Source organism: Condylura cristata, unplaced genomic scaffold, assembly GCF_000260355.1.
Source record: "Condylura cristata isolate star-nosed mole 26May11 unplaced genomic scaffold, ConCri1.0 scaffold00007, whole genome shotgun sequence".
Classification (NCBI taxonomy): Eukaryota; Metazoa; Chordata; class Mammalia; order Eulipotyphla; family Talpidae; genus Condylura; species Condylura cristata.
Window position 1 is genome coordinate 36782252 of NW_004567108.1, and position 25676 is coordinate 36807927.

General features: G+C 35.7%; 1 protein-coding gene across 1 annotated transcript in view; it reads left to right on the forward strand.

Moving 5' to 3' along the window:
• The window catches only part of ANKRD31 (ankyrin repeat domain 31), a 77797-nt gene that overhangs the window by 23709 nt on the left and 28412 nt on the right, over nucleotides 1–25676 (forward strand). Inside the window, 10 exon segments of the mRNA XM_004678444.1 lie at nucleotides 1376–1485; nucleotides 2973–3128; nucleotides 6054–6196; nucleotides 11853–11988; nucleotides 12828–12880; nucleotides 13854–15378; nucleotides 20010–20144; nucleotides 21009–21151; nucleotides 21312–21474; nucleotides 23110–23225. Coding sequence (XP_004678501.1) covers nucleotides 1376–1485; nucleotides 2973–3128; nucleotides 6054–6196; nucleotides 11853–11988; nucleotides 12828–12880; nucleotides 13854–15378; nucleotides 20010–20144; nucleotides 21009–21151; nucleotides 21312–21474; nucleotides 23110–23225 — 2680 coding nt within the window.

The window sequence follows — 25676 nt, forward strand, 5'->3', positions numbered from 1 at the left end:
TGTTTTTAAACTTCTGACTTATAAGCTCATTTTACTACTTCTACTTTGGAGAGAATAGTTACAGAACCCTTTTCAAATTTAAATTTTAAGTCTGAAATATATGTGGTGTGACCAACCTGTCATAAGACTGGGAAATCATACAAAGAAAAATAGAAAAGAAGGCAAATTATTATTTTAGATATTAGTTTGTGTGTCTATAAAATGTTCAGCAGCTGGTTTGTTTCACAGTGCTACTGAATGGAAGGCATTAGGACAGGCAAACCAGTTAAATTTTGGTCCATTAAGAAAACTACTGCTTTCTTAAAAGTACCCAAATACCTTTGTGACATTTTAGGTTGGGGCAGGTTAGCTAGATGAAAATTGGAAAAAGCTATTAAAACTGTTCTAAAATTCACAAAAACCAAATGCATATTGAACACAAAATTTGACAGAATTAGAACTATCTCATTGACTAGTTTCAGAATTTTAAAAGGCATGGAAAAGAATTGATACTTGATAGGCATCCACTGGAAACTTATTTTTATTGTACATTTCCTAGCTTAGAAAATTAAAGCAGTTAGGTATGGTCTTTATTTAATTTCATGACAGCTGTTTTTAGCAAAGAAAATTTAGCTTTCTTTTTACTGGTTTCAGTGGGGATAATTTTTGCATCTTCCTTATATACTACTAAGATTTCCTCATGTATTTTTTTTTTTTAAAGATTTATTTATTTGTGCATACAGATCTGGGGTATAGGCCAGAGGCTCAGGGGTGGTGAGAGGCTTCACCAGAGACAGAGAGGGGAGCAGAACAGGCAGATTGATGAAGTACACTGCTGAGGGGAGAAGTGGGTGGGTCAGGAGAGGTCTGCTGTGCCATGTGGGTCACCTCTGGGGCAGGGGATCGAACTTGCACTGCAGTGGCTGTGGCAAGCTTTCAGTGCTGCATCCTAACCCATTGAGCCACCTGTGGGGCCTGGGGACATGTATGTTTATTTTTGACCTCTGTTTCTTTTTTTGATCATGGTAAGTCCTTTTATTTTCCTTGCCAAGTGCCTGTCCCTTTCTTCCAAGAAGATGAAAAGTGTGGCTAGTGGCATGCCAAACTGGAATGAGGAGTACAAAAGACTCAGAATACATACTTCTGCAGGTGACTCCCTAAAGGAGAGAAGCCACGAATGCACAAAGAGAAGGCTAGAAACCATATTGAATGACACACAACCCCAGAATTATCTGCAGTTTACTAATGAATCATCTCCATACTTAAAACTGCCATGATACTTGACAGCATTTCAGTAAAATATCTTTGAACTTTAAAGATTTAGTTAAAATTTGGTTTGATTCTCTGAATGCTTATAGAGAACATGATAGTAATTTTAAAAACTCTACTTTTCAAGAATGCATGATTCTACTATACTGATCGAAGGGAAAGAAACAAATAAACATTCATCCAGATTGAAGAGTGGAGAACTGATCAGGAAAAACAAAAAAAATTCAGAAAAATATGGTGAGGCATATTTTGAGTATTTCTATAAGTAGTAACTTACAAAAACAGAGTTATGGTACTAGAAAAGATGTGAATATTTGTTTTTCCTGAATTTCTCGTTTTACTGCAGAGGAGATTCAGGTAAGTATTTTCATTGGTTCATTTATAACATAGGTAGGAATGTTTTTAAACTTCTGACTTATAAGCTCATTTTACTACTTCTACTTTGGAGAGAATAGTTACAGAACCCTTTTCAAATTTAAATTTTAAGTCTGAAATATATGTGGTGTGACCAACCTGTCATAAGACTGGGAAATCATACAAAGAAAAATAGAAAAGAAGGCAAATTATTATTTTAGATATTAGTTTGTGTGTCTATAAAATGTTCAGCAGCTGGTTTGTTTCACAGTGCTACTGAATGGAAGGCATTAGGACAGGCAAACCAGTTAAATTTTGGTCCATTAAGAAAACTACTGCTTTCTTAAAAGTACCCAAATACCTTTGTGACATTTTAGGTTGGGGCAGGTTAGCTAGATGAAAATTGGAAAAAGCTATTAAAACTGTTCTAAAATTCACAAAAACCAAATGCATATTGAACACAAAATTTGACAGAATTAGAACTATCTCATTGACTAGTTTCAGAATTTTAAAAGGCATGGAAAAGAATTGATACTTGATAGGCATCCACTGGAAACTTATTTTTATTGTACATTTCCTAGCTTAGAAAATTAAAGCAGTTAGGTATGGTCTTTATTTAATTTCATGACAGCTGTTTTTAGCAAAGAAAATTTAGCTTTCTTTTTACTGGTTTCAGTGGGGATAATTTTTGCATCTTCCTTATATACTACTAAGATTTCCTCATGTATTTTTTTTTTTTAAAGATTTATTTATTTGTGCATACAGATCTGGGGTATAGGCCAGAGGCTCAGGGGTGGTGAGAGGCTTCACCAGAGACAGAGAGGGGAGCAGAACAGGCAGATCGACGAAGTACACTGCTGAGGGGAGCAGCGGGCGGGTCAGGAGAGGTCTGCCACGCCATGTGGTCACCTCCGGGGCAGGCGGGATTGAACTCATGCGGAAGTGGCTTTAGATTCTCAGTGCTGGGCTTTAACCCGCTGCGTCACCAAGGAGGGCCCTCCTCATGTATTTTATAAGATATTTTGGTCTTTGGTATGATAACATCTTTTTAGGATTAATTACACCTAGTTATTGATTTAAATTATCCTTTTCAACAGAATTTTTAAAAATTGATTGTCATACATGCACCTTTCAAGGAATTTCATTTACTATAAGCTAATTACATAGCTTATAATTAACTATCTTAAAACTAATGACATTTTTCTTATGCCTTTGTATATGTATGTACTAGTGTGGTTGGGTTAATGGGTGACATTCTCTTTCATTACATACTATACCTTTATATTAGAATGTTGACTAGATTCACTCGTTTACCTGTATTCTGATGTTCAAATGAGTACTTTTTTCTTTTGTTCATTCTCTCATTTCAGAAAAAATGAAGATAAATAATATAACTCTTTCTAGCATTAACCGGAGAAATATTTTTGGAGAGAATCTGCTATATAAGGCATCTCTGCATAATGACACTTACTTAGTTCGTCATTGTATTAAAAAAGGTGGAAATGTTAATCAACGAAGTTATGCTGGTAAGTTGGGGCTGCTGTCCAGTTACCTTTGAAGGTGAAATATGTTCTCTTGGTATTCCGTCCTTGTCCCATCTTTCTACCCTGGTATATGATCATGAAGCACTACCTAAAGCAGAAGTGCATCTGGAAACTTTGTATGAGACTTGCCTTAGGCCCCTTTGCCATAATTTCATAGGAGTGACCTAGCTGAAACTACAACAGTCCTGTGAGATTTGATCTTTAGTGCATCTTCCTTGTGGAAATAACCAGATATGTTCTCCTAGAGGAATGAGTTCTTAAAGGTACTTAAGTTTTTAAGGCACTAGGCTAGCCTGCAGTAGTACTTTTATATGTCTATGTTTTTATTACTGTTTCTAGACTTTCTCAGTTTATGAAACAGTACAAAAACTTATGGTGTGCAGAGGTAGGCCGCACAGCCCAAGGACAAGCAGGAGCACCCCAGGCAGCTACTTTCGCGCAGCTTGTATTTATACTGTGATCATGATTTTAGCAGGCTATTATTCTAAATCTCACACCCAGGTCAGCTACCATGGTTCTAAAATGCTCAATCTAGGATCCTTATTTGCTAGTGAAAATATTTATTACTTTAATATTAAGAAATAAGTTTTTCTTTCTGTTGGAAGACAAGAAGTTTGTTATTCAAAGTGAGGATTTAAAGTTGGGGTGCAGTCTGACAGATTTTACTTTGTAAGAGCTGTTCCAATAAACATAGGTTTGAATTTAGTTTATATAGATAGGAACAGTGACTCATATTTAGTCTTTGACCCATTAAAACCACAATAAGATACCACTTTACTCCAGGGAGAATGGCCTATACCCAAAAGACCAGTAATAACAAATGTTGACAAGGATGAGGCTGTGGAGAAAAAGGAACCCTAGTACACTTTTGATGGGAATGTAGACTGGTCCTGCCTCCAGGGAAAACAGTATGGATGTTCCCCAAATATTTACAGCATACCATATGATCCAGCAATCCCACTCCTACCTATCCACCTGAAAAACAGAAAATTACTGATTTAAAAGGATATATGCACTCCTGTGTTCACTGCAGCACTCTTTATAATAGCCACATTTTGAAAACATACTAAGTACTCAGTGACAGCGCAATGGACTGAAAACTGGTTTTCTTGGAACAGTTTGTGGTCTGTTAAATGACTATATGTAGTTTTGCTAATAAGAGTATATATACACAATGGAATAATCCTCTGCTATAAAAGATAGGAACTCATCATTTGTGACAACATAGATGGAATTAGAAGGGATCATGCCAGGTGAAATAAGTCAGAAGGGATCAAAACAAATGTTGAATGAGTTCACTCATAGAATATAGAAAAAACAAAGGAACTGAGAAACTAAACCAGAACAAACCATAGTAATCAGAATGCAGAGTTGAGGACACTGGAAGAAGAGGGAGGAGAGAGGGAAAATTGGCCCGGTGATCTCTAAGGTAAAGCACTTGGGTGCTTCGGAGGTAGAATAAAGAGAACCGTATCAAGTGTGATATGTACTATACACCTAAGTCAAAGGAATCATCATCATAATTAGATAGAGTCTGTATTGCCATTAGTCTTCACCCTGGCTGTTTCTTTACAAAGGTGCTATATGCTGAAATTTGATATTATGAAACTTTCTCTACTACTCTCTGAAATAGTTCAAACACACTCATTTTTCATACTTTGTACTTTGGCTAGAATTAATTGTTCCAGTTTTTAAAAATTACTGTATATTTACCTTTTTGGGTGTGCTTCATTTTCCCCTCAAGACTTTCTAATAAATACTATAAAAAGCTCCTGTAATGTTTTATGGAAGTTGTCCTTAACTGGGTGGTTTTATCTCCAGGGACATTTCGCAGTTTCTGGGAATGCTTTTAGTAGTTATAACCGGGATGGAAGGGTGCTGCTGGCATCTGGTGGATTAAGGTCAGGCACACTGCTAAATGTTCTATAATGCTTAGAACAAGAGGTATCCCACCCTAAATGTTAATGCCAACATTGAGAAACTTTGGTTTATGGAGAAGATATGAAGAGTTAGTGAAATACACTTTTAACATGCCACTTCCAGGCTTTCTTAGATCAATCATGATTTACTGGAATTTAAGAAATATCAACATATTTTCTCTGGCTATCAAAGAAAAGGACTACGTATTAGATGTCTGGATTTCTGATTTGTTTATTTACACATACAGAACTGGAGCACAGGCCAGAAGGGCAGGGGTGGTGAGAGGACTCACCAGAGACAGAGTGGAGAGCAGAACAGGCAGATCAACAAAGTACACTGCTGAGGGGAGCAGTGGGTGGGTCAGGAGAGGTCTGTCGCAGCATGTGGATCAGCTCCCTGGCCAGGTATCCAACATAGCTGAAGTGGCTGCAGAGAGCATTGTAGTGCTTTAATCTGGTGCGCCACCAGGGAGGGCCCTATGTTAGATGACTGGTTTTCTTGGAGCAGTTTGTGGTTTGTTAGTTGAATAAATGTAGATAGCTTTTGCTAATAAGGATTAAAAAAAGATCTTTGAACTGACTTCTGAGTAGTTCTGTCAGCCTTGCTAATTTAATGGAAATACCTTGAACTGAAAGTAAAACTACACCCATCCTTTTCTACAGAAAAGTAACTTGCAGCCAACATTGTGTATGAGCTAATAATGACCCCCTTAAAGCCTTTTTATTGAGGGGGCAGGAAGAGTATCAATTATTTTACTTCCTCTCATATTTTTCCACAACTGAGTTGTGAGAATTTGATTTCTCCTTCAGATTTTTTGAATTGACCAAATAATAATAGGTTTGCTTTCATGATAAAATAATCTTATCTCATGTAACAAAAAAGTATTTAAAGAAACAGCTTAGAATTAGAGTTCTTATTTTAAGGACAAGCACAAACATTATTAAAATGTCAAGTACAAATAGATACCATTTCCATTTTGTATAATAGGTTGGACAGCACTTCATGAAGCCAGTGTAAAAGGATTTTATCAGACTGCAAGTGAACTACTAAAAGGTGGAGCAGATGTAAATATCAAAGGAATGTACCAGATCACGCCCCTACATGATGCTGTGATGAATGGACATTATAAGGTACTGTGATAATTTTGTTTGCAGAACAAACACTACATTCTGAAACTACTAAAAAATCGCTGGACCAACTGATAGAAATAGAAACTCAGTTTCAGCTCATTCTATAAGTCAATGGTCAGAATTTCTAAGAAAATTTTACTGTATGGTAAATTTGTTGTGCCTAATATGGTAGATAATATTTTACAGGTTCCTTTCAATAACTACAGAACATGCTATGATAACACACGATATTTTTTAAAAATCACACTTCTTTAAAATTCTTTTTTTATGATGTTTTATAGCTTTAGGATAACTTTTTTTTCTTATAGAGTGTTATACAGTGGTATCCCAATCTTTCAGGAGGCTGATATCTTTATAGAAGTTAGTGTCACCATGAGAGTTTGTATAAGACACGAGAACCTCCAGAATTTAATTATCAATTAATACACACCAACATAGGTATACCAATGGTTAAAATATCAAAATACTGCACTTCCATAAGTTGGTTAATGATAACTGCAATAATAAAAATTATTAATTCCAGAACATATGGTTCAGAAGCCATATACATTCTAGACATTTTTCTGGTCTAAGAACTACATCACAAAAACAAAAGCACTTCTGAAAATGCCTTGCTATTTATTTTGGGTATTGGAAGTTACCTCTGGGTTCCCATCTACTAGCATTGCCATACTAGTTATGCCTCACTTAAGTGAGACAGGAGAGAGCTGTTGGGCTTCATGGGAATGGACAAGTGAGGCTTATCACTTCCTAGTATGGAACAGTTCTTTACTTTTTTGGATACTAGTAAGTGGTTGTCCTTGCACAATGTTGTGGAGGGCTGGACAGGAGTGGCATTTGCCTGGGACCTAATTAAATGGCCAGAAGAATGCAGGCTTAGATAAATGAAAGTGTAAACCCTCTCTCTATTCTTTACCGCCTTTTTAAAGTGGCTACCAACAGGAATGTCATGCTAAACAACTTGTTCTTCCCATGATTGGTAACTCTCATTTGCCAGGAGCAGCATCTTCTGGACAGTATGAGCCCTGAACACTTTACTTTTCTTCTTTCCTTTTCACCTTTCTTTGCCTCGCTGGTAACCTGACTTTAAGCAATTTTCTCCTCATACTACTGCTGGTATACTGTCTGGCTTTGCAGATCATAGCCTTCTCTTTTACCTCAGTGCAATAAAAGGAGCCAAAGACAAAGGCCTTGAGCCCCAGAATCTACTTCCTTTCTACTTACCTCCCTCTTGTGAACCACAGGGCTCCTCATGCCATGGAATATCCTGATTGATGAGAAGAGAATGACAAGTCAGAAGTAATATTAGAGATGGTCATGAGTATTAAAAGCTGAACCCCAGTATTATGGGATGAAGTCACAGTCTTGTTTTCTGTTTCTTTCTCCTTCTGTATAGCTGAGGGCAGCTAACACCTCACCAAGTCCAGGAGCAAGGATTCCAAGTCTTTTCTGGACTGACTTAAGAGCTAAAACCTTAAGAATCAAAGTGGGATGGGGTATTATTTTGGAGAATGGAGTAGGGATTGTGGAAGCATCAGATGAGGATCTAGACATATCTCAGGAGGTCTCTTAGATAAAAATGGTCAGAATAATGGCCTAAGTCTGGTCATTAGATTTCTTTCGTGTCTTAAATGTCTCAGAACAAACATTTCAGAGAAACTTATAAAAACTTGATGCAGGACTCGGACCTGGAAAGTAATGAGTTTCTTCAATATTCTCAAGTTGAAGGAACTTATCTTGCAAGGATGGTTCCATTTACTTGAAATATCTATAGTAGTCTAAATCTTTGGAGACAGAGGATTAGAAAGGGGAGGAAAAGAGTTGAAAATGACATCTCAATAAAACTGTTAAAAATGAAACTTTTGGGGGCCATTCCTGGTGGTGCAGTGGGTTGGAGCACTGCACTCTGAAGCTAAGTCAAGCCTTGGCTGCTTCAGTGCAAGTTCGATCCCCACCCCAGAGGTGATTCACATGGCGAGGCAGACCTCTCCTGTATCGCCCACTGCTCCCTCTGCAGTGTACTTTGTTGATTGTTTGTTCTGCTCCCCAGTCTGTTCTGGTAAATCCTCTCACCACCCTTGCACTTCTGGCCTGTACCCCATTTCTGTATGCATAAATAAATAAAATCTTTTAAAAAAGAAAAATATATGAATCCACTTTAAAAAGTTAAATAAAACTTTTTGATATGGAAAAGTTGGAATTTGAGAACTATAGACAATGTACTCAGTGTGGTTCCTTAGACAAAACAGGAACAAATTATTAAACACATGGTAGGAGACATTTAGGCAAGAATGTAGTGATCTTTGAGAATTTGTAGGCACCACTTAAACAAGTCATGTTAACCTTGTTTCCCCTTTTATTAGACTTACTTTGTTAGTAGGATGTGATGTTAGAAGTTGATGTAAGTTATCATCATTTAAACAGAGCTTTTATTTGATGAAGTGTTCTTTGACATATGAGTATATGAGACATTGAGTTGGAAGTTGGTTGACGATGTTATCAAGCTTCATATATACATTGAAAAAATATCCCTCAGACTAGTGATTATTTGTTCCATGTGTGTTTGGAATGAACTCTCTTATGAAGTTTTATTAGATATTCTATTCATTACATTGGCTGTTCCTATAAAACAGTCAAATCACCTCTACAGGCGGGAACGTAGACTTTTATTTGCTGTTGGGAGTATATTTGGAAAATCTAGACATCACATCATTTTATCTGCATCTCTGATGAATAAGGACATTTTTTTCCACACTCACAGTATCAGCTCACCTAATAAAAATGAAGTTTCTTAATACCATTTAATGCCCAGTCCATATTCAAATTTCCAAGGTTATCTCAAAGTCCTTTTATAGCTGGTATTTGTTTAAATGGTGATATATAAAGGTCTATGCATTTCATGTGTTTGTTATATCTCTAGTATATTTTCACATAAAAGTATCTCTCTGTACACACACACACACACACACACACACACGTCTTCTAGAACCTGGATCATTTGTCAATGTAAATTCTAGATTTGGCTAATTTTACCATGTGATGTTGTATAACTTTTTTTCCCCTCATATTTTTGGTAAATGGATACTTCAAGAAAAAATCTATTTAGAGGTCACTCTCTAGGTTCATTCATTGCTATTTGGTATCATTGCTTTTAGGCATTTTAGTGAAATACATGTTTTTGGAAAGAAAACGCATGAGTGCACACTGATTTCTGTTTCAAACTTAATATAGATGTACATGTATATTCAGATGTATACTTAACTTGGACTTAACACTTACATTTCTCTATGTTAAACATTTGTTCTTTTAATTGATTAGTTTATAATCCTTTTTCTTTATTTTACAGTATGCTTACAATATTACCTCTAGTAATATTAACTATTAATGACTATTAATTATTAATGAAGGGATTTTGTTTTTGGTAGTTCTTTTTATTTTGTTTTATGTCCTGTTAGGGATAAATAGTCAAAATATTATCCTCTCAGCTACCTGAAAGAATTTTATTCTCGGTCTTATGGCTTATTACATGAGGAAATCAACTGATCTACAGGGAGGAAAACCCTTGATTCAATAGGTGATTAAGGGTGAAAATCCATGAGCAAGCTCTAAGTAGAAGTATATTTCCTTTAAGGGACTATTGCTTGATGAACTACATTTTAGTGGGGGTTGTGATACAAGTCATTTGCTGCAATTGCTGTTCTTGTTCTAGTTAAGAACCTATGGTGGTTTTAAAATGTGCACAAATTCTTTTAACATTTATTCCCCCCTTCAGAAGGTGAAACTTGATTCCCCTTCACCTGAGTGTGGACTGGAGTTTCAATGACTTATAAAAGACAGGATATGGCAGAATTGACATCTTGTGACTTATGAGACTTTGGTTAAAAGGTCTCTCGCTGTCTCTCAACTTTGGGAGAAGCCAGATGTCATACAGTATGGATACTTAAGCAGCTTTATGGAGAGGTCTACATGGCCGTCAAGTAAGGCTTCTGGCCCACAGTTTTATGAGTGAGCCATCTTAGAGACAGATCCTTAAACATCTGTGGAGCTTCCAGATAATTTTGTCTTCAGCCAGCCTCTTGGCTATAACTTCATAAGAGACTGCAAGACAGAACCACTCATCTGTGCCACTCCCAATTCCTGACCCACAGAAACTATGAGATTATCATTATTTATTAGTTTTTTAAGCCATTTAATTGTGGATAACTTGTTAAGTAGCAACAGGTAACTAATACAGAACCTAAATATAGATTTAAAATAAGGATAAAAACTTAAGTCGCGCCATCCCTGGTGGCGCAGCCTGTTAAAGCACAGCACAAAGAAGCTTAAGCCACTTCTGCATGAGTTCGATCCCCGCCTGCCCCGGAGGTGACCACATGGCGTGGCAGACCTCTCCTGGCCTGCCCACTGCTCCGCTCAGCAGTGTACTTCGTCGATCTGCCTGTTCTGTGCCCCATTCTGTCTCTGGTGAATCCTCTCACCCTCTGCATCTCTGGCGTGTACCCCAGTTCTGTACAAATAAATAAATAAATCTTTTTTTAAAAAAAAAAAACAACTTAAGTCACTTGTTTACTACGTTTGGTGAGAAGGCAGCTTTTTAAAGTTAAAGGACATATAAATATGAATAATCTTCTGAATTTCTAGAGTTTATAGAGGGAACAAGTCTAACACACATCCGTGCAATACTAGTTAAATAAATGGTGATATGTGCCCATTATGGACTACTACTTAGCTGCAAAGAGAGTGAGAGGTTCATTCTATACTGATACGGAATAATCTCCAAAGTCATTTGTTGGGGTTGGTAAAAGAAGTTATAGAGGAATATATATAGCATAAGTACTTTTGTGAGAAAATATGTATATATGTATGTACACACACACACTTATGTACATATACATATATCCCTGTTGAACCAGACTATGAAAAAATTTAGCTGAAACAGTAACCAGGACTGACTCAGGAAAAAAATAATTGGATGACTGGAGGCCTGGGCTAGATGTAGGAAAACATTTTGAACAAAAACCATTAAATTTCTCTGTGAGATAATTAATTTAATAAATAATCCAACCTTCAAAAAACAAAAGCATAGGAAAGACATATATAAGAAATCAGTATAATGTAGAGGATACAGGGTACTACTATAAGATACATACATGAGAAAAGGGAAAGGTCATCTTTCTCTTGAGCAGCAGTGGATGAGGCCTTCAGGAGTAGCTTTCTGAAAAAGGTTACATGAGAAATGGTAACAAATTAAAAATTTACCAATTTTTCCCTGATAAGCCAAAGAAGAATAGCAACCACACAGTTATAGATGGTAAATGTAGCTATCTCTTGGAACCTATTAAAATTAATTTTGCTGCTTCAGGACCCAATCCTGATATATTTGTTAGGTCTATTTCATTGGCACAGTTCCTTCCTTTAATACCATTCCTCTCTCCTTTCCTGCCTCTCCCTTTCTCTCTTTTTTGTTATTATTGTTACACATAGTCTATCAAAAAATTAACCTTGGCAATTATATAACATTAATTATATGTTATGGGGCAGAGCTGTCTAGGTGAGCCCAAATTCTGTATTGGTGAAAGAAATATTTAGTGTTATTTAGAGCTACTTACAATAGACCTTTTGTCTGGGTACCCTCGGGTGGCCATTCTTCCTCTAGGTGGCAGAATTACTTCTTTTGAATGGAGCTGATCCATTACTTAGAAGTGATAATGGAAAGTGTGCTTTGGATGAAGCCAAAGATTCATGTATGAAGCGTCTCCTAGAGAGATATGTTCCTAAACATCTTAAATCAGGTAAGATTAAACTGACCTGCTACATCTATTCATCATTTTGGTAGAAGTTTAAAGTAATCAACGTAGAATTATAAAATTAAATTGATTTTCTTCTTAAGTTTTGAGAAAATTTATCTAATGGTGTCCTTTCATCATTCTTTCAATAAAGTATACTATTTGCAGTTGCACACTAAAAGGTATATCAAATGTACTTTCCCCCATATTACATATTACCCATTTATACCTTCTTCTATCAAAAGATATTTTTTGAATATTTTCTATGTGCAGGGCACTGTTTCTAGGTTTTATCTTTTGTGACCAAATGCAGTCCCAACTTATTTAAAGTAGGTACTGAAGAGACTCTAAAGTACTTTATCAACTTAATTTTATATTTTTCAAATATCTCTTTTCTTTTTTACGCATTCTCAAGATTTGTCATTTCAGTGAATGTTTAATTTTTAAGAGGGCAATGGGTTCAAACTAGAATCATACTAGGTTCTAAAAATATGTCATAAAGAAGCCATATTTGGAAATGATAATCCAATTAATTGTGAATTTTTAACCTTACAAAGGTAGTTTGCACAGTTACATATCTATGGGGAATTAAAAAGTGCTGTATCCACTTTTAGCGTCATTTTGTTGGATATGTTTTGCTTTTCCTTCAGAAACATTTTCAGCACTCTTAATGATACTTGGTTTCTAATAAATATTATAAATTGTATGAATATTTGCTGTTTTTGGTAGAAAAAGTTTGCTTAGTTTCACTTGTTTTTCTTATAGTAAAGAACTTGTGGGTTTCTGAAGCAGAGAGTTCTCACCAGACAAGGCTATTTTCTTCAATTTTCTGTTTTTCTTTACAGCTCAAAAGAAGAGCACTGATCCACTAGAAGTAGAGGATACATACCAGCACAAGGTATAGTTATGTTTTACAATAAACATTTTTAAGGAATGGATCCACTTTAAAAATAGATCATCTGGAGGGAAGGATATTGCAGTTAGTTTTCATCATGAATAGTGAATAGTGAATAGATTTCACTTTTGTATTTAAGATGCTTTGGAATAATCCCATGAGAATCAGAATGTTCTGAGCTTTTGTTTGGGGGATCAGTAGGGTAAATGTAGCATATCTGGGCACCCTAGTGTAGTGCTCTCTGTTTCCGTTCTCTGTTTCATGTGATCTTGAAGTTTATCAACCATGTCAAATTGACTCTGGTCTAACCACAGTAAAAGAGTCAAAGGCATCAGTCCATCCCTTCTAATTCTACATGGGGTGCTGTTATTCTTCATCTGGTGCTGGTGATCGAGAGGAAGCAGTGTCCCTGTTTTAATCTTAGTGGTCCATACAGACTAAGTTGGGGACTTTCCTTTTTGTTTTTAAAGTCCCTTCTGCTGTCCTACTTACAGTTTTCACAGATAACCATGGGAAGAAAGTCTTAGGTCTAGCTCTATCTATATAACAGAGGGGAGTTTTTCTAAAGCATCCCTGTAGTACAAGGACACTTTTAATTTTTAATTCATAAAATTGGGTAGATTAAACATTTAAAATTTTTTTATTGTTTAGTAAGAAAAATGTGAAGATACTAACAAAAAGAAATTAAAAGGTTTGTACAATACAAAATCTGAGTCTATTATATTTACCTTCTATCAATCTACTTTTCTGAAATAGAAAATATGTGCTTTTATATATGCACACATTTATATGTGCTTTTATAAATGCACACATTTATATTCAAGGAATATATAATCTATACCCCAGTAAGCCCTATTGTTAGTTTTATATGTAAAATTCAATGGAATCATAACTTGATTTATCAACAGTTGAGAATGAATTAACTGTAGAACTTCATCTAAAAAATTAAAGCTAACTCTATATTTTGTTTCTATAGAAACCAAAGCTCAGTTCTAAAAATTGCATTGAGTTTATTTGTGATGAACATTCCAACAGACAGAAACCAGAACATGTTAAAGTTGATAAAGGAAGCAGAGAGAGTTTATTTATAAGAAAAGAAGACATATATGAACATTACCAAAATGATTCCAGAAATATAAGACTTGGTAAATCCAAACATAAGCAATCAACTCTTACCCAGAAATACCCAACAGGACTCAGAAAGCACAATCGTAAAGTCAAAGATCCCAGCACAAATGTATCTACAGATGAAGGGAGAAGAAACGTACAACACGAAAGGACTCAAGTAGATGATGCAGTCCAACAGAGCAATCCAAGAAAAAATAGAGCTGTCTCTTCTTCTAGTGCATCAGCAACATATTCTGATCAGCAGCATATTCTTCAAACCCTCAATGACCTTCCAGAAGAATCATGCACACCTTCTAGCTCAGTTATGTTAAACCTGAAAAATGGGTTAGGTAACAATATTGAGGTTTGTTCACTTTCCAAAAAGAAATGTACTCAGAGCCTGAATTTGTCAGATAGTCAAGAAATAAAGTTCTTGGAATTAGGATCCATTGACCAAGCTGAAGCCATTTCTTTCTCAGGACTCTCTTCACATAAAGGCATTGACTTACCACTAATTAATACAGAACAACAGCCTCACACTCACAAAGGACAAAAGCCAGTTAACCCTTATAAAGCTTATGAAAACAGTAATTTAGGTCAAAAAGATGAGAGCCTTAGTAAGAGGGAAGACTCTTGCCCATCTTTCATAAAGGAAAAATTTAATGATGACAATGGTGATTGCTGTACCTCTGAGGAAACTGAAACATCTAAAAAGGTGATAAATTCCACAGGTTACAAAAAACACTATAATCATAAAGAGAATATAACAAATAAAGAGAAAATGGATTTTCAGCAGCTTTTACTTTTTGAAGACCATTTTTCACAGGAAAATGAGTTTAAATCAGCTAGCCTAACCAAACTCCCACAACAGGAAGCTGTTAGTTTTTCTGATCCAGATAATACAATAGTTTCTGAAGAACATGTTGCAAATTATGAACAATACATGAATGGAACTTCTTTTGATCACTCAAATGGCAATCCTGAGCATACTTCCTTCACTTGTACAAAAATAAAAATACTTTCAACACCTGAAGTTTCAAAGTTGACTAGTCATGTGGAGCTATTCACAAGGGCTGAGGGTTCTAGTCCCAGAGCACCAACTCCTTTAATGAATGAAGGAGATACACATATTGCGGAGAAGATGAATAAAAAAGAAAAAACTAAAAGGTATGACACTGACAAAGGCCAGAAAACAAGTTCTTCAATTAGGGCATTATCCACAGTTGTTTCTCAAGTAACAGAATCAGCTGAAGTTGAAAAAGAGGAACAAGACCTTCCAGATAACAACACCACACACAATAGAGATTTTCATTTTACTGACAGCCTGGATAAAAAATTGACCAACATCTCACAGCGTAGTCAAAGAGAAGAGAAGGGAATTTCTCAAAAACCAGGTACTTGTAGTGCTGCTCCACTTTTACATATTTTCCATAGGCTATATTTTATAGAAAACTGCATTCTACTCAACTGATGCCCAAATTGACAAGAATAAGGACATTGGGCCATACTTTGGAGATATTGATGATTATTTAAATGAGAGTGTTTATTTAGAAAATCAGACCATTATTACCAAAGGTGGTTACTAAATTGATATGAACAGAAGTTAGTAAATAGTATTTCTGTCAATTTTGTTTCTTTTAAGTATGTCATTTAATATCAGGCAATCTAACATTTTCAAAGCAGAAATTATTAGTTCTGTTGATATCAGTAATTCACTGTATTCCCAACAGCATTGTATCTGGCAAGTTTTTTTTATATACATTTTTTTTTTTTAATGGCTTCCATTCCCTTACAGTGGTGTAACTAGGAATAGATGCTTGGAGCAGTTACATGATTAGATCCTTTTCTAGTCATGTAGCCAATAGAAGAACTACAGCACTGATATTGCAAAATGTTTATTTTCAGATGAGGAATTAACTGATAGTACCCATGGAGATGAAAGCACTGGGAAAAATTGTGGGGAGGAAAAAGAAAAAACATATTCAGAAATTCACATGTCTACTTATATCCAAGGACACAAAAAAGCTCAAAGTTTCAAAAAGAGACAAAATTCCTTGAAAACTACCTATAACCGAGGTTTGTATTTTTATAGTTGTATGGGTAAAAATTTACACAGTCAAGCCCACTGTATGTCAGGGAATTTTTTTTTTAAAGATTTATTTATTTGTGCATACAGAACTGGGGTATAAGCCAGAGGCTCAGGGGCAGTGAGAGGCTTCACCAGAGACAGAGTGGGGAGCAGAACAGGCAGATCTATGAAGTACACTGCTGAGGGGAGCAGCGGAGAGATCTGCTGCGCCATGTGGTCACCTCCGGGGTAGGCGGGAATCGAACTCATGCTGAAGTGGCTTTAGCTTCTCAGTGCTGTGCTTTAACCTGCTGCGCCACCAGGGAGGACCCATGTCAGGGAATTTTTAAATTTTTTTTTTTGTATATATATATATTTTTTTTTTGGCATGATTTTTCATTTTTGTATAATGTGTGCTTTCTCATCCCAGTTATAGTCCCTGTGAAAATTCCCACCGATTCACCTGTGCACCATCACCATGGTCCTTTGTGCTCTTCCCACCCCTGTTTTGATCCTATTCCCCTCTCACTCCCTATCAGGGCATTTTTAAACTTTCAGATCATTTGCTAAATTATAAGATTATTTCAGTTGTGTTTATCAGATAGTTTTTACCATCAAGCAACTCGTAAGCATCTTTTAGTTTCCACATATACTCTCGTTATACTTCTGACTTTGAATTATAATTTATTATATTAGAAGAGATAAACAACAGAGACAGCCAAGATACTGAGTGGGGGCAGCAGGGGTGATATTTGTCAGACACATTCCTCTGAACCCTTATAACATAAAGGACATTGAAGGGACATAGAGCTAGCTTTTATCTGTCTTAGATTAATAAATTGTATGTGTTTGGCAGTATGGGCAAGTGAACTATCCTTTGACAGTCCTTGGAGTTAGTTCTGTGTGAACAATAGGCTAGACCACCTCAGGTTAAATATTAAATCCTGAAAAGTGATTTTCCTACTGTCTAATAAGAAGTAGGAAGGATATTGAACTAAGCATTCTCTGTGAACATTCTCCCATTATCTCCTTTTCCTAAACCGAACACTTCTATACATACTTTCTATGTAATGGGTTGAATAGTAACCCCCAAAGCAAATGTACATGTTTTAATCCCTGAAACCTGTAATGTTATCTTAAAGAAAAAGAGTAAATATTACCTTACATAGAAAAAGTATTTGCAGATGTAATTAAATTCAGGCTCTTGAGATCTTAAGTTCCTAGGTGGGTCTTGAACCAGAGACGTGTCCTAATAAAAGAAAAAAGAGAAGCGATATAAGACATACTACAGGAGAGAAGACAGTGTGAAGATGGAGACAGAGGAGCAGAATGGCCAGAATCCAAGAAAGACTGATAATTCACCAGATGTTAGAAGAGGCAAGGAATGGTTCTTCCTTCAAACTTCTAGAGGCCTTGCAGTTTTACTGAAGTAAAACCAAGCTCCTCTAAATTAGGAAAACCCCACCATGTGTCCTGTGACCACAGTGTGTTTACAGGATCACCACAAGGAATGATCCTTTGAGCTGGTCAGCCATGGTGTGTTGGCCCCATGTTGGGTGCCAGACTGTTCAGAATATTCCCAGGTGAAAACAGGGTGAGCTGGATGTCAGTCCTCACTGATGCAGCTAAGACCTCAGAACAAGACCTAAAAGCAAGAACACAGTGAAAAATGAGAGGAAAAAAGGTCTGTTTGCAAGGGGAGTCAGAAAAAGGAAAGGGGAAAGAGAGAGGGAGACAAGGATATGTCCCACCAGCAATGCTGCCTAAGCTGATAGCCAGCATGTAAGTTGAAGCTAGAAAATCAAGAGATCCAAACACATGTTTTGAATTGTGAGCCAAGCATGGCTGCTTAACTCCACCTCTAGTTAACTCTTACTCATCAGTGATTTTCCAGTTACACCAAATATGTTGAAGTCTTTGTCCTCTATTATTTCCTTTTCTGTTTTCCTTATATGGTATTAAAAAAAACTATTATGTTAGCATGTGAAGAAATGAGCAAAAGTAATCAATTTACTATTTTTAGCTCCAAATTAAACTCTAATTAGTGTTACAAGAAAAATATGTTTTAAGATCTTTGGAGAAAATCTGCATTTTTTATGACAGAAAATATTTAAAAACCAATAGGCCAAAGATTAGTTCTTGGCATATTATGTGGTCAGAAATATACCCTTAAATCTGAAAATAGCTATAGAAAGTTTTTGTTTGTTATAAATTCACAATCTGTTTTAAGAAAAATTTTAAGATGTTCAACATCACTAGTCATCATGGAAATACAAATAAAAATCATAATGATGGCCCTCCCTGGTGGCGCAGCGGGTTAAAGCACAGCACTAAGAAGCCAAAGCCACTTCCGCATGAGTTCGATCCCCGCCTGCCCTGGAGGAGATCCACATGGCGTGGCAGGCCTCTCCTGACCCGCCCGCTGCTCCCCTCAGCAGTGTACTTCGTTGATCTGCCTGTTCTGCTCCCCACTCTGTCCCTGGTGAATCCTCTCACCCTCCGCATCTCTGGCCTGTACCCCAGTTCTGTATGAATAAATAAATAAATCTTTAAAAAAAAATCATAATGAGGGAGTCACTTTATATCTGTTGGAATAGCTTTTGCCAAAAAGATAAGAAATAACAAGTTAGTGATAATATGGGGAAAAAGGAACCCCCTTAGCAACTAGTTATGTAAATTGTTGCATCCACTGTGGATGTTCCTCAAAAAATTGAAAATAGAGTTACCATATGGTCCAATAGTTCCACTTCTGGAGGTTTTATCCAGAGAAATTACAAGATATATGTACCCTCCTCTGTGTTCATTATAGTATTACTTACAATAGCCAAAATACGGAAGCAGCCTAAGTGTCCATCTGTGGATAAATGGATAAAGAAGTTTGATACATATAAATGAATATTACTCAATTATAAAAAAAGAATGAAATCTTACCATTTGTGTCACAAGTGGACCTTGAAGGCATTTGCTTAGTTAAATAACTCAAACAGAGAAAGACAAATTCTGTCTCAGATTCCACTGTGGAATCTAAAAACAAGCAAAAAGCTAATAGATAACAACAACAACAAACCAGGTTCTAAGAGGCATGTGCGTGAAATAGGTGAAGGAGGTGAAAAGGAACAGACTTTGAAGTGTAAGTAAGTCATGGGAATGTGATGTACAACACAGTGACTCCAGGTAATAATGCTGTATTGCATATTTGAAAGTTGTTAAAAGTAAATCTTAAACATTCTGGATGTGGATAGATATAAGTATAATAATTGTCATCATTTGGTACTATATGAAAAATTAATACATTGTACACCTGAAACTAATATATGTCAGTTATACTTCAGGGAAAGAAACCCATTGCTAAAAGAATACTGAGTGAAATGAATGTAGACCTCAACAGGTTTGTTTGTTTTAATCAAACATAGGATAGAGTCACTAAACAACTCTTAGAGTGAATTTAAAATAATGTGCTTTGGTGCTAAATAATCTTTTCAAGTTTTATTTCATAATAGTAACAGCATTAATAATAGTAATTGATGTATGGAGCCTTCTCTGGTGGCTCAGTGGGTAAGGATGCAGCACTGCAAGCAAGCCGCAGTGGCTTCAATGTGAGTTCGAATCCCCCCACCTCCCCACATCCCAGAGGTGACCCAGATGGCAGTGGCAGACCTCTCCTGACCTGCCCTCTGTTCCCCTCAGCAATGTACTTTGTTGATCTGCCTGTTCTGCTCCCCACTCTATCTCTAGTGAATCATCTCACCACCCCCTACACCTCTGGCTTGTACCCCATTTCTGTACGCATAAGTATAAAAATAAATAAATCTTTAAAAAAATAGTAATTGATGTATGCTTCAGTATATCCTACTGAGGATATTTTAAGGAATTTGCCATGTATAGTGTAAGCTTTTTAATAATAAGCTGTATTTGGCAACAAAAATGTCTTACTTTTGTTTGGTAAATGTACAGAAGTAAACAAGGTTGGAATCAATAAGAGGAATGCCCAAGGGGAGAGCAGACTTCATTTAGCTGCTAAAAGAGGAAATTTGTCTCTGGTGAAAGTTCTGATAGAATCTGGAGCAGATGTGAATCTAAAAGATAATGCAGGTTTGCATTCTTTTAACTTTAATTGTCTTTATTATTTGAACTCACTGAAGAACACAATTTATCCCCTTTCCCTAATTTTGATCCTGGTACAACTGCTTACTTTGAACAATCTTTTTAATAATATATTAATATTTATTTGGATTGTAAGATTTCTTCTGGTCCCTACCAATTGCTAAAATAACCTTCTTTGAAACAATTTTTAACATACATTTGGAACATTCTGAGGGAGTGCAGGAATTGGAGGTAATAGTAGCTAACAACCTTTTTGTAGTCTTAATCCCATTCACTAACTTTAGAGAAAATGAAAAAGTTTCCCCATTTCCCTATCCTTCACTTCTTCCTTCCTATATTTTTCCTTTTCCCTCCCTTCCCTTAACTTTTATTTTATATTGTACTTTAAAATTTATCTTCTAACATTTTGTTCAAGTGCAGAGGAATCTTGTATGAAGAATTTCAGGGAGAAAAACTCAAATGTTGATTAACTCAAATGTCATTTGAAAAAGAAATATGACAATATAAAGGTACAAGTAGGAAAGTCATACATGACTTTACTCTATCTTAATATATGAGTGAAACAAAATGACTTAATAAGTAATTGGTCCCATGATCCCGACACCATTGTGTTTTAGTTCTGTGAGTCTTCTGTCACTTGCATCAGCAAGTATTTTTCATGAAAGCAATTTTATTTATTTTTTAAAAAAAAACCTTTACATTTTAAGGCCATAGGTTTTAATGCTACTGACTGTTCAATACTTACTATACACACTTAAGTCATTAAGGGTATAAATTCTGTTACTGTAAACTTAGTAGTGAATGCACTTACTTCATTTGTAAGCAGCAGCTTGTATTGGTTTTTCTTTTTAGGTTGGACACCACTTCATGAGGCATCTAGTGAGGGATCCAATGATATAATTTTAGAGTTGCTAAAAGCTGGTGCTAATGTTAATTGTGAAAATCTAGATGGGATTCTGCCTTTACATGATGCTGTTGCAAACAATCATCTAAAGGTACAATGTACTTCAAATTAAGTTTCTATTACTTTTGTTAGATAGAAAAATACGGAGGTATTTCCAACTGAGAACTAAAGTGAACTAACTTTTCTAATTAGGTGGGACAGGATGTCTTGCCCCTCACCTGTGAAAATAACTGTAACAAAATACTTTCTAGACAGCTGAGATTCTACTACAGCATGGAGCAAACCCTAATCAAAAAGATCAAAACCAAAAAACTGCTTTGGATGAAGCTGATGATGTGAAGATGGAAGAGTTGCTGAAATCTTTTGGTGCTATAGAAACTGATAATAGAGATGAAAATAATGCTGTCGTTACTGGTATGTATGTTAGTATTGCTTGCTATTTATACAGGTGGTATACCTCTACTTAGAATATAAAATATTACTTATAAAGTTTCATAATTGACATAGATGTTTTGTGTACTTATTAAACTCTTGAAAAGCATTAGGTGTTTTTAGAAATTTGCATTGCCATGCTTGGTTTAATTTGTAGATCATCTGGTCATATTGGATGGAGTTACACATTGAAATGATACCCATATTATTCATAAAACCAACATTAATCTCCCTAACCTTGGGTCTGAGTTCAAAGTATAACTAAAACCACAACAATTAGTTTACTTGTAGTAGGGCTGAGAAAGGATAAAATTTCCACAAACTCATACAAGTAAGATTCCATTACTTCAAATATTGTAATGCTTCACACAAAAATTGGATCAATAACAAGTTTTCAAAAGTCTAATATTCTAATGCTAGAATAGTTTAAGTAAAATATACATATGTCTATAACATAATAGAAAATTTCAAGCAATAATATAGTCAGGAAAAAATTATATGAACCGGTTTTTAGCAATAGTTTGCATTTAAAAAATAAAACTAATTTTTTGTTAAGTACTAAGCATTTAGTGAACACTAGTTTAAAAAACAGATTTGTTGCTATGGATCTGCTATGCAAACCAAGCACTTGCCCATGAGGATCTTCCAGTCTATGGGAGACCAACTACAGATTAGCCAGTTAAATACAGCTGAAATGCTGAGAGGGAATTGTTCCTTTTCCTCATCCTTGAGCCTTAACTCATAGGAGAAAAAAACCAGGAACATATCTGCCCTCTCTCTTATGAGGGCTCCTTTGGGAAGAGAACCCCTATCACATAATTCTCTCTTAGCTGATTTTTATCCTTACTAAATGTTTATTTGCCAAGAAGGAATTGTATCGGCCAGAACTAAGGATAATCATTGTGGCACGTATCAGTAGACAGCTGGAGGACATGTAGGTCAAGATTAAGGCTGATGTAAGGTTCTGCTTTTCATTGCCTGTTCTCATATGTAAGTTGCTGGGGACTAGGGTCTTTCTTAGACCCCCAACTACGTCTCTTTTCCTCTGAAGTTTCAACCTGATGTATTTATATCAACTCAGCTTATTAGATAAGCCTTGTATTTGGAGTTGTGGGCACTCAGTTTTTAAGTGCTGTATTTATGCCCACTATTGCTTCTTATGTATATATTTTCTTGGTCAGATACCACAAAGGGAGTTGAAGGGTATAAAGTACAATAGTTAAATGGAGAAAAGGAGTCCAGAATGGGAAGAGGGTCAGAGAAAACTACAGAAAGAATGAATTATAGTCACAGTTGACTTTGGAATCATCTACAGCAGAGAAAGCTTCATTTTCTTCTGTAAAATGAATATAATAAAGTATCTCACAAGGCTCATATAAAGATTAAATGAGATGATTCAGGGTAAGAATTTCATATCCAACATGTGGTAAGTATTCAGTCACAGCATAATTAGTCCATTGATGATGATGATGATGATGATACATAGTGAGATCCTGGTGAACATTAATGTATTATAATTGTAGTCTTAATTTATCCTTTCCACCTCTGTCACCATTACAATTGATAAAATGAAGCATTGTTTTTATATGCTCTTATTATATTTTCTAATTTTTAAAGAAAAAATTCCTGCTGTTCGGTCAAAAAGACATAAGCAGTGTTTTTGTGATGATTGCAAAACTGTTGATCTGTCTTCTCTTGCACACCAAAAAAAGCCAAGAGAAAGCCATCCTGTGGTGAGTGAACTTGAAATCCTTTTAGTCTTCATCCTAGAAAATGCCATTTTTTGACTAGCTAACAATTGGCTATTGGTAGCCTTCTTTTCATTTTAAGGACATGTAGGTTGAAAATATTTTTTTCATAAGAAAATACTATGGCATAGTCAAATAGAAAGAGCCAAGAAGCTATATTGTGTGGTTAACTCTCAGCAATCTGCACTAACTACAAAAACCATAGGTTAACTGCTTTTCTTTATACCTAGGTTGGGTTCTTTGACTACTACTTGTCCTCCAGATACCGTCAGAGTCATAGTGTGTGCTCATTGACTCAGTCCCAGAAAGCGTCCAGAATACATAGTATGCAGAAAAAACCTGAAAATCAGACAGAGAAGAGAAAGTCAACCAGGCTTAGTCAGCTGGATCCCACATGATTTATAGCAATAGTGTCTGCTATATGTGAAACCCCTCATGTAAAGTTATATCTTTTACTATAGTTATATTATTTTGATCAGCTTAGACTAGACTAGATTAGATTAGTCTAGACAAGACTAGACTTCTTGCCTACTTTTGGTAGTCACTGTAGAAGGGTAAGTGTCAGTCATTGAATCTAGATTATGATGAATGAACTAATTTAGATTATTTTAAGAGATAATCAAACTAAATTGCATTTGCCTCAGTACTTCAGTAATGTTTTGCACTATTTCCTGATATCTGTTACAATGAATGAAAATGCAACAGTCAAACTAATTATTCCCATAGATAATCTGTCTTTTAATTTTACAGCTATTAAGAGTTTTCCTTTACTTTTTTATTTTCTGTAGTTTCAGTAGCTTGTCACTAAATATGGATTTGTTTTTTTGTTTGCTTTTGTTTTTAAAGATTTATTTATTTGTGCATACAGAACTGAGGTACAAGCCAGAGGTGCAGGGGCGGTAAGAGGATTCACCAGAGACAGAATAGGGTGCAGAGCAGGCTGACTGACGAAGTACACTGCTGAGGGGAGCAGTGGGTGGGTCAGGAGAGGTCTGCCGCGCCATGTGGATCTCCTCTGGGGCAGGGATCGAACTCACGCTTAAGTGGCTTTAGCTTCTTAGCGCTGTGCTTTAGCCTGCTGTGCAACCAGGGAGGGACGTGGATTTGTTTTTATTCATTCTTGCCTTACAGTATTGATATTGTAAAAAAAAAAAAAGTTTGAAAGGATTTTAAATTCATCTTGTGATTCTTCATGATAACATGATTCTTTCTGTGGTTTATGATGTTGTATTGTAGTCTCATTTCATGGAAGATAGCTTACGGTGCGAATTATGGTGTGCCTAAGTTTTGATGTATTAACATATGTAAAAAGTAGAGTAAAAAGCCTCATACAAGTTTGTATGCTGATTTCTCAGTTTAGGCTCTTGAGCCACACAGATTGTATAAAACTAGTTCTAATATACATGTATGGCTTTGGTTTGGGTCTCTAATTGTCTACCCAAAGCCCTAGATAGATGACAAATTTGTCCAACTCTTATTTAACCTAAAGAGCACTTATTCAGGGTCATTAATTTTAAGCAGAGACTTCATTCTAATTCCCTCCTCATGTGCACCTACAATCTTATCTCCTGTCCCTGTATGGAGATTAAAAACCCAGCCCCTAATACTTATCTCTCTCATAGGTCACTGCTAACTTAGTTTCGGAGTCAGGAAATTTCCTTCTTTTCTCATTCCTACTACTGTGGGAGTGTGTATGGGGGGTTTCAGTCTCTCGCTCTCTCTCCTCTGCCTTCTGCTCCTTCTCCCCAGTTTCTCCTCACTCACCTCTCTCCCATATTTCCATGTGTTTGGAGTAGATAGGGATTCTTGTGTATCATCTATCAGCTCAATCCACCATACTGACCATAAGTAAAATTAAGGTATATTTTCATGTGAAAATGAGAACATTACAGGAAAAGCATCCTATTGTTACTATGGATATTTTATACACACACACACACATATGCACACATACACATACATATATACATAAAACATACAGTATATCACATATATAAAATATATAGTATATCACATGTAATATATATATATTTATATGTAGTATATAATATTCATAAATATATTATATATGTAGTATATCATATATAAAAATGTATGTAATACATAACACACACACACACACACACACACACACATATGATATGTACTGTATTTGCCTCGGGAATAATATCTAACATTTTAGTTTCCAAAACTCAGAAAATGCAGTGGAGTTATAAGTCTAAGAAACCAATTTAAAAATAAGTTCAGAGTAAATATAAGAAATATAAATATGTTTATTTCTTTTGCAAATAAATTATTTTTGAAGATTAGAAATTTCAAACCAAATTGGGAGTTGGGGGTAATTGTTTGACCAGATACAAAGGAAATGAGATGATTTTAGTTCTGTGCTGCTCTTGTATATAAACAGCTACACATAAGCAGCTTCCTTGTCCATCT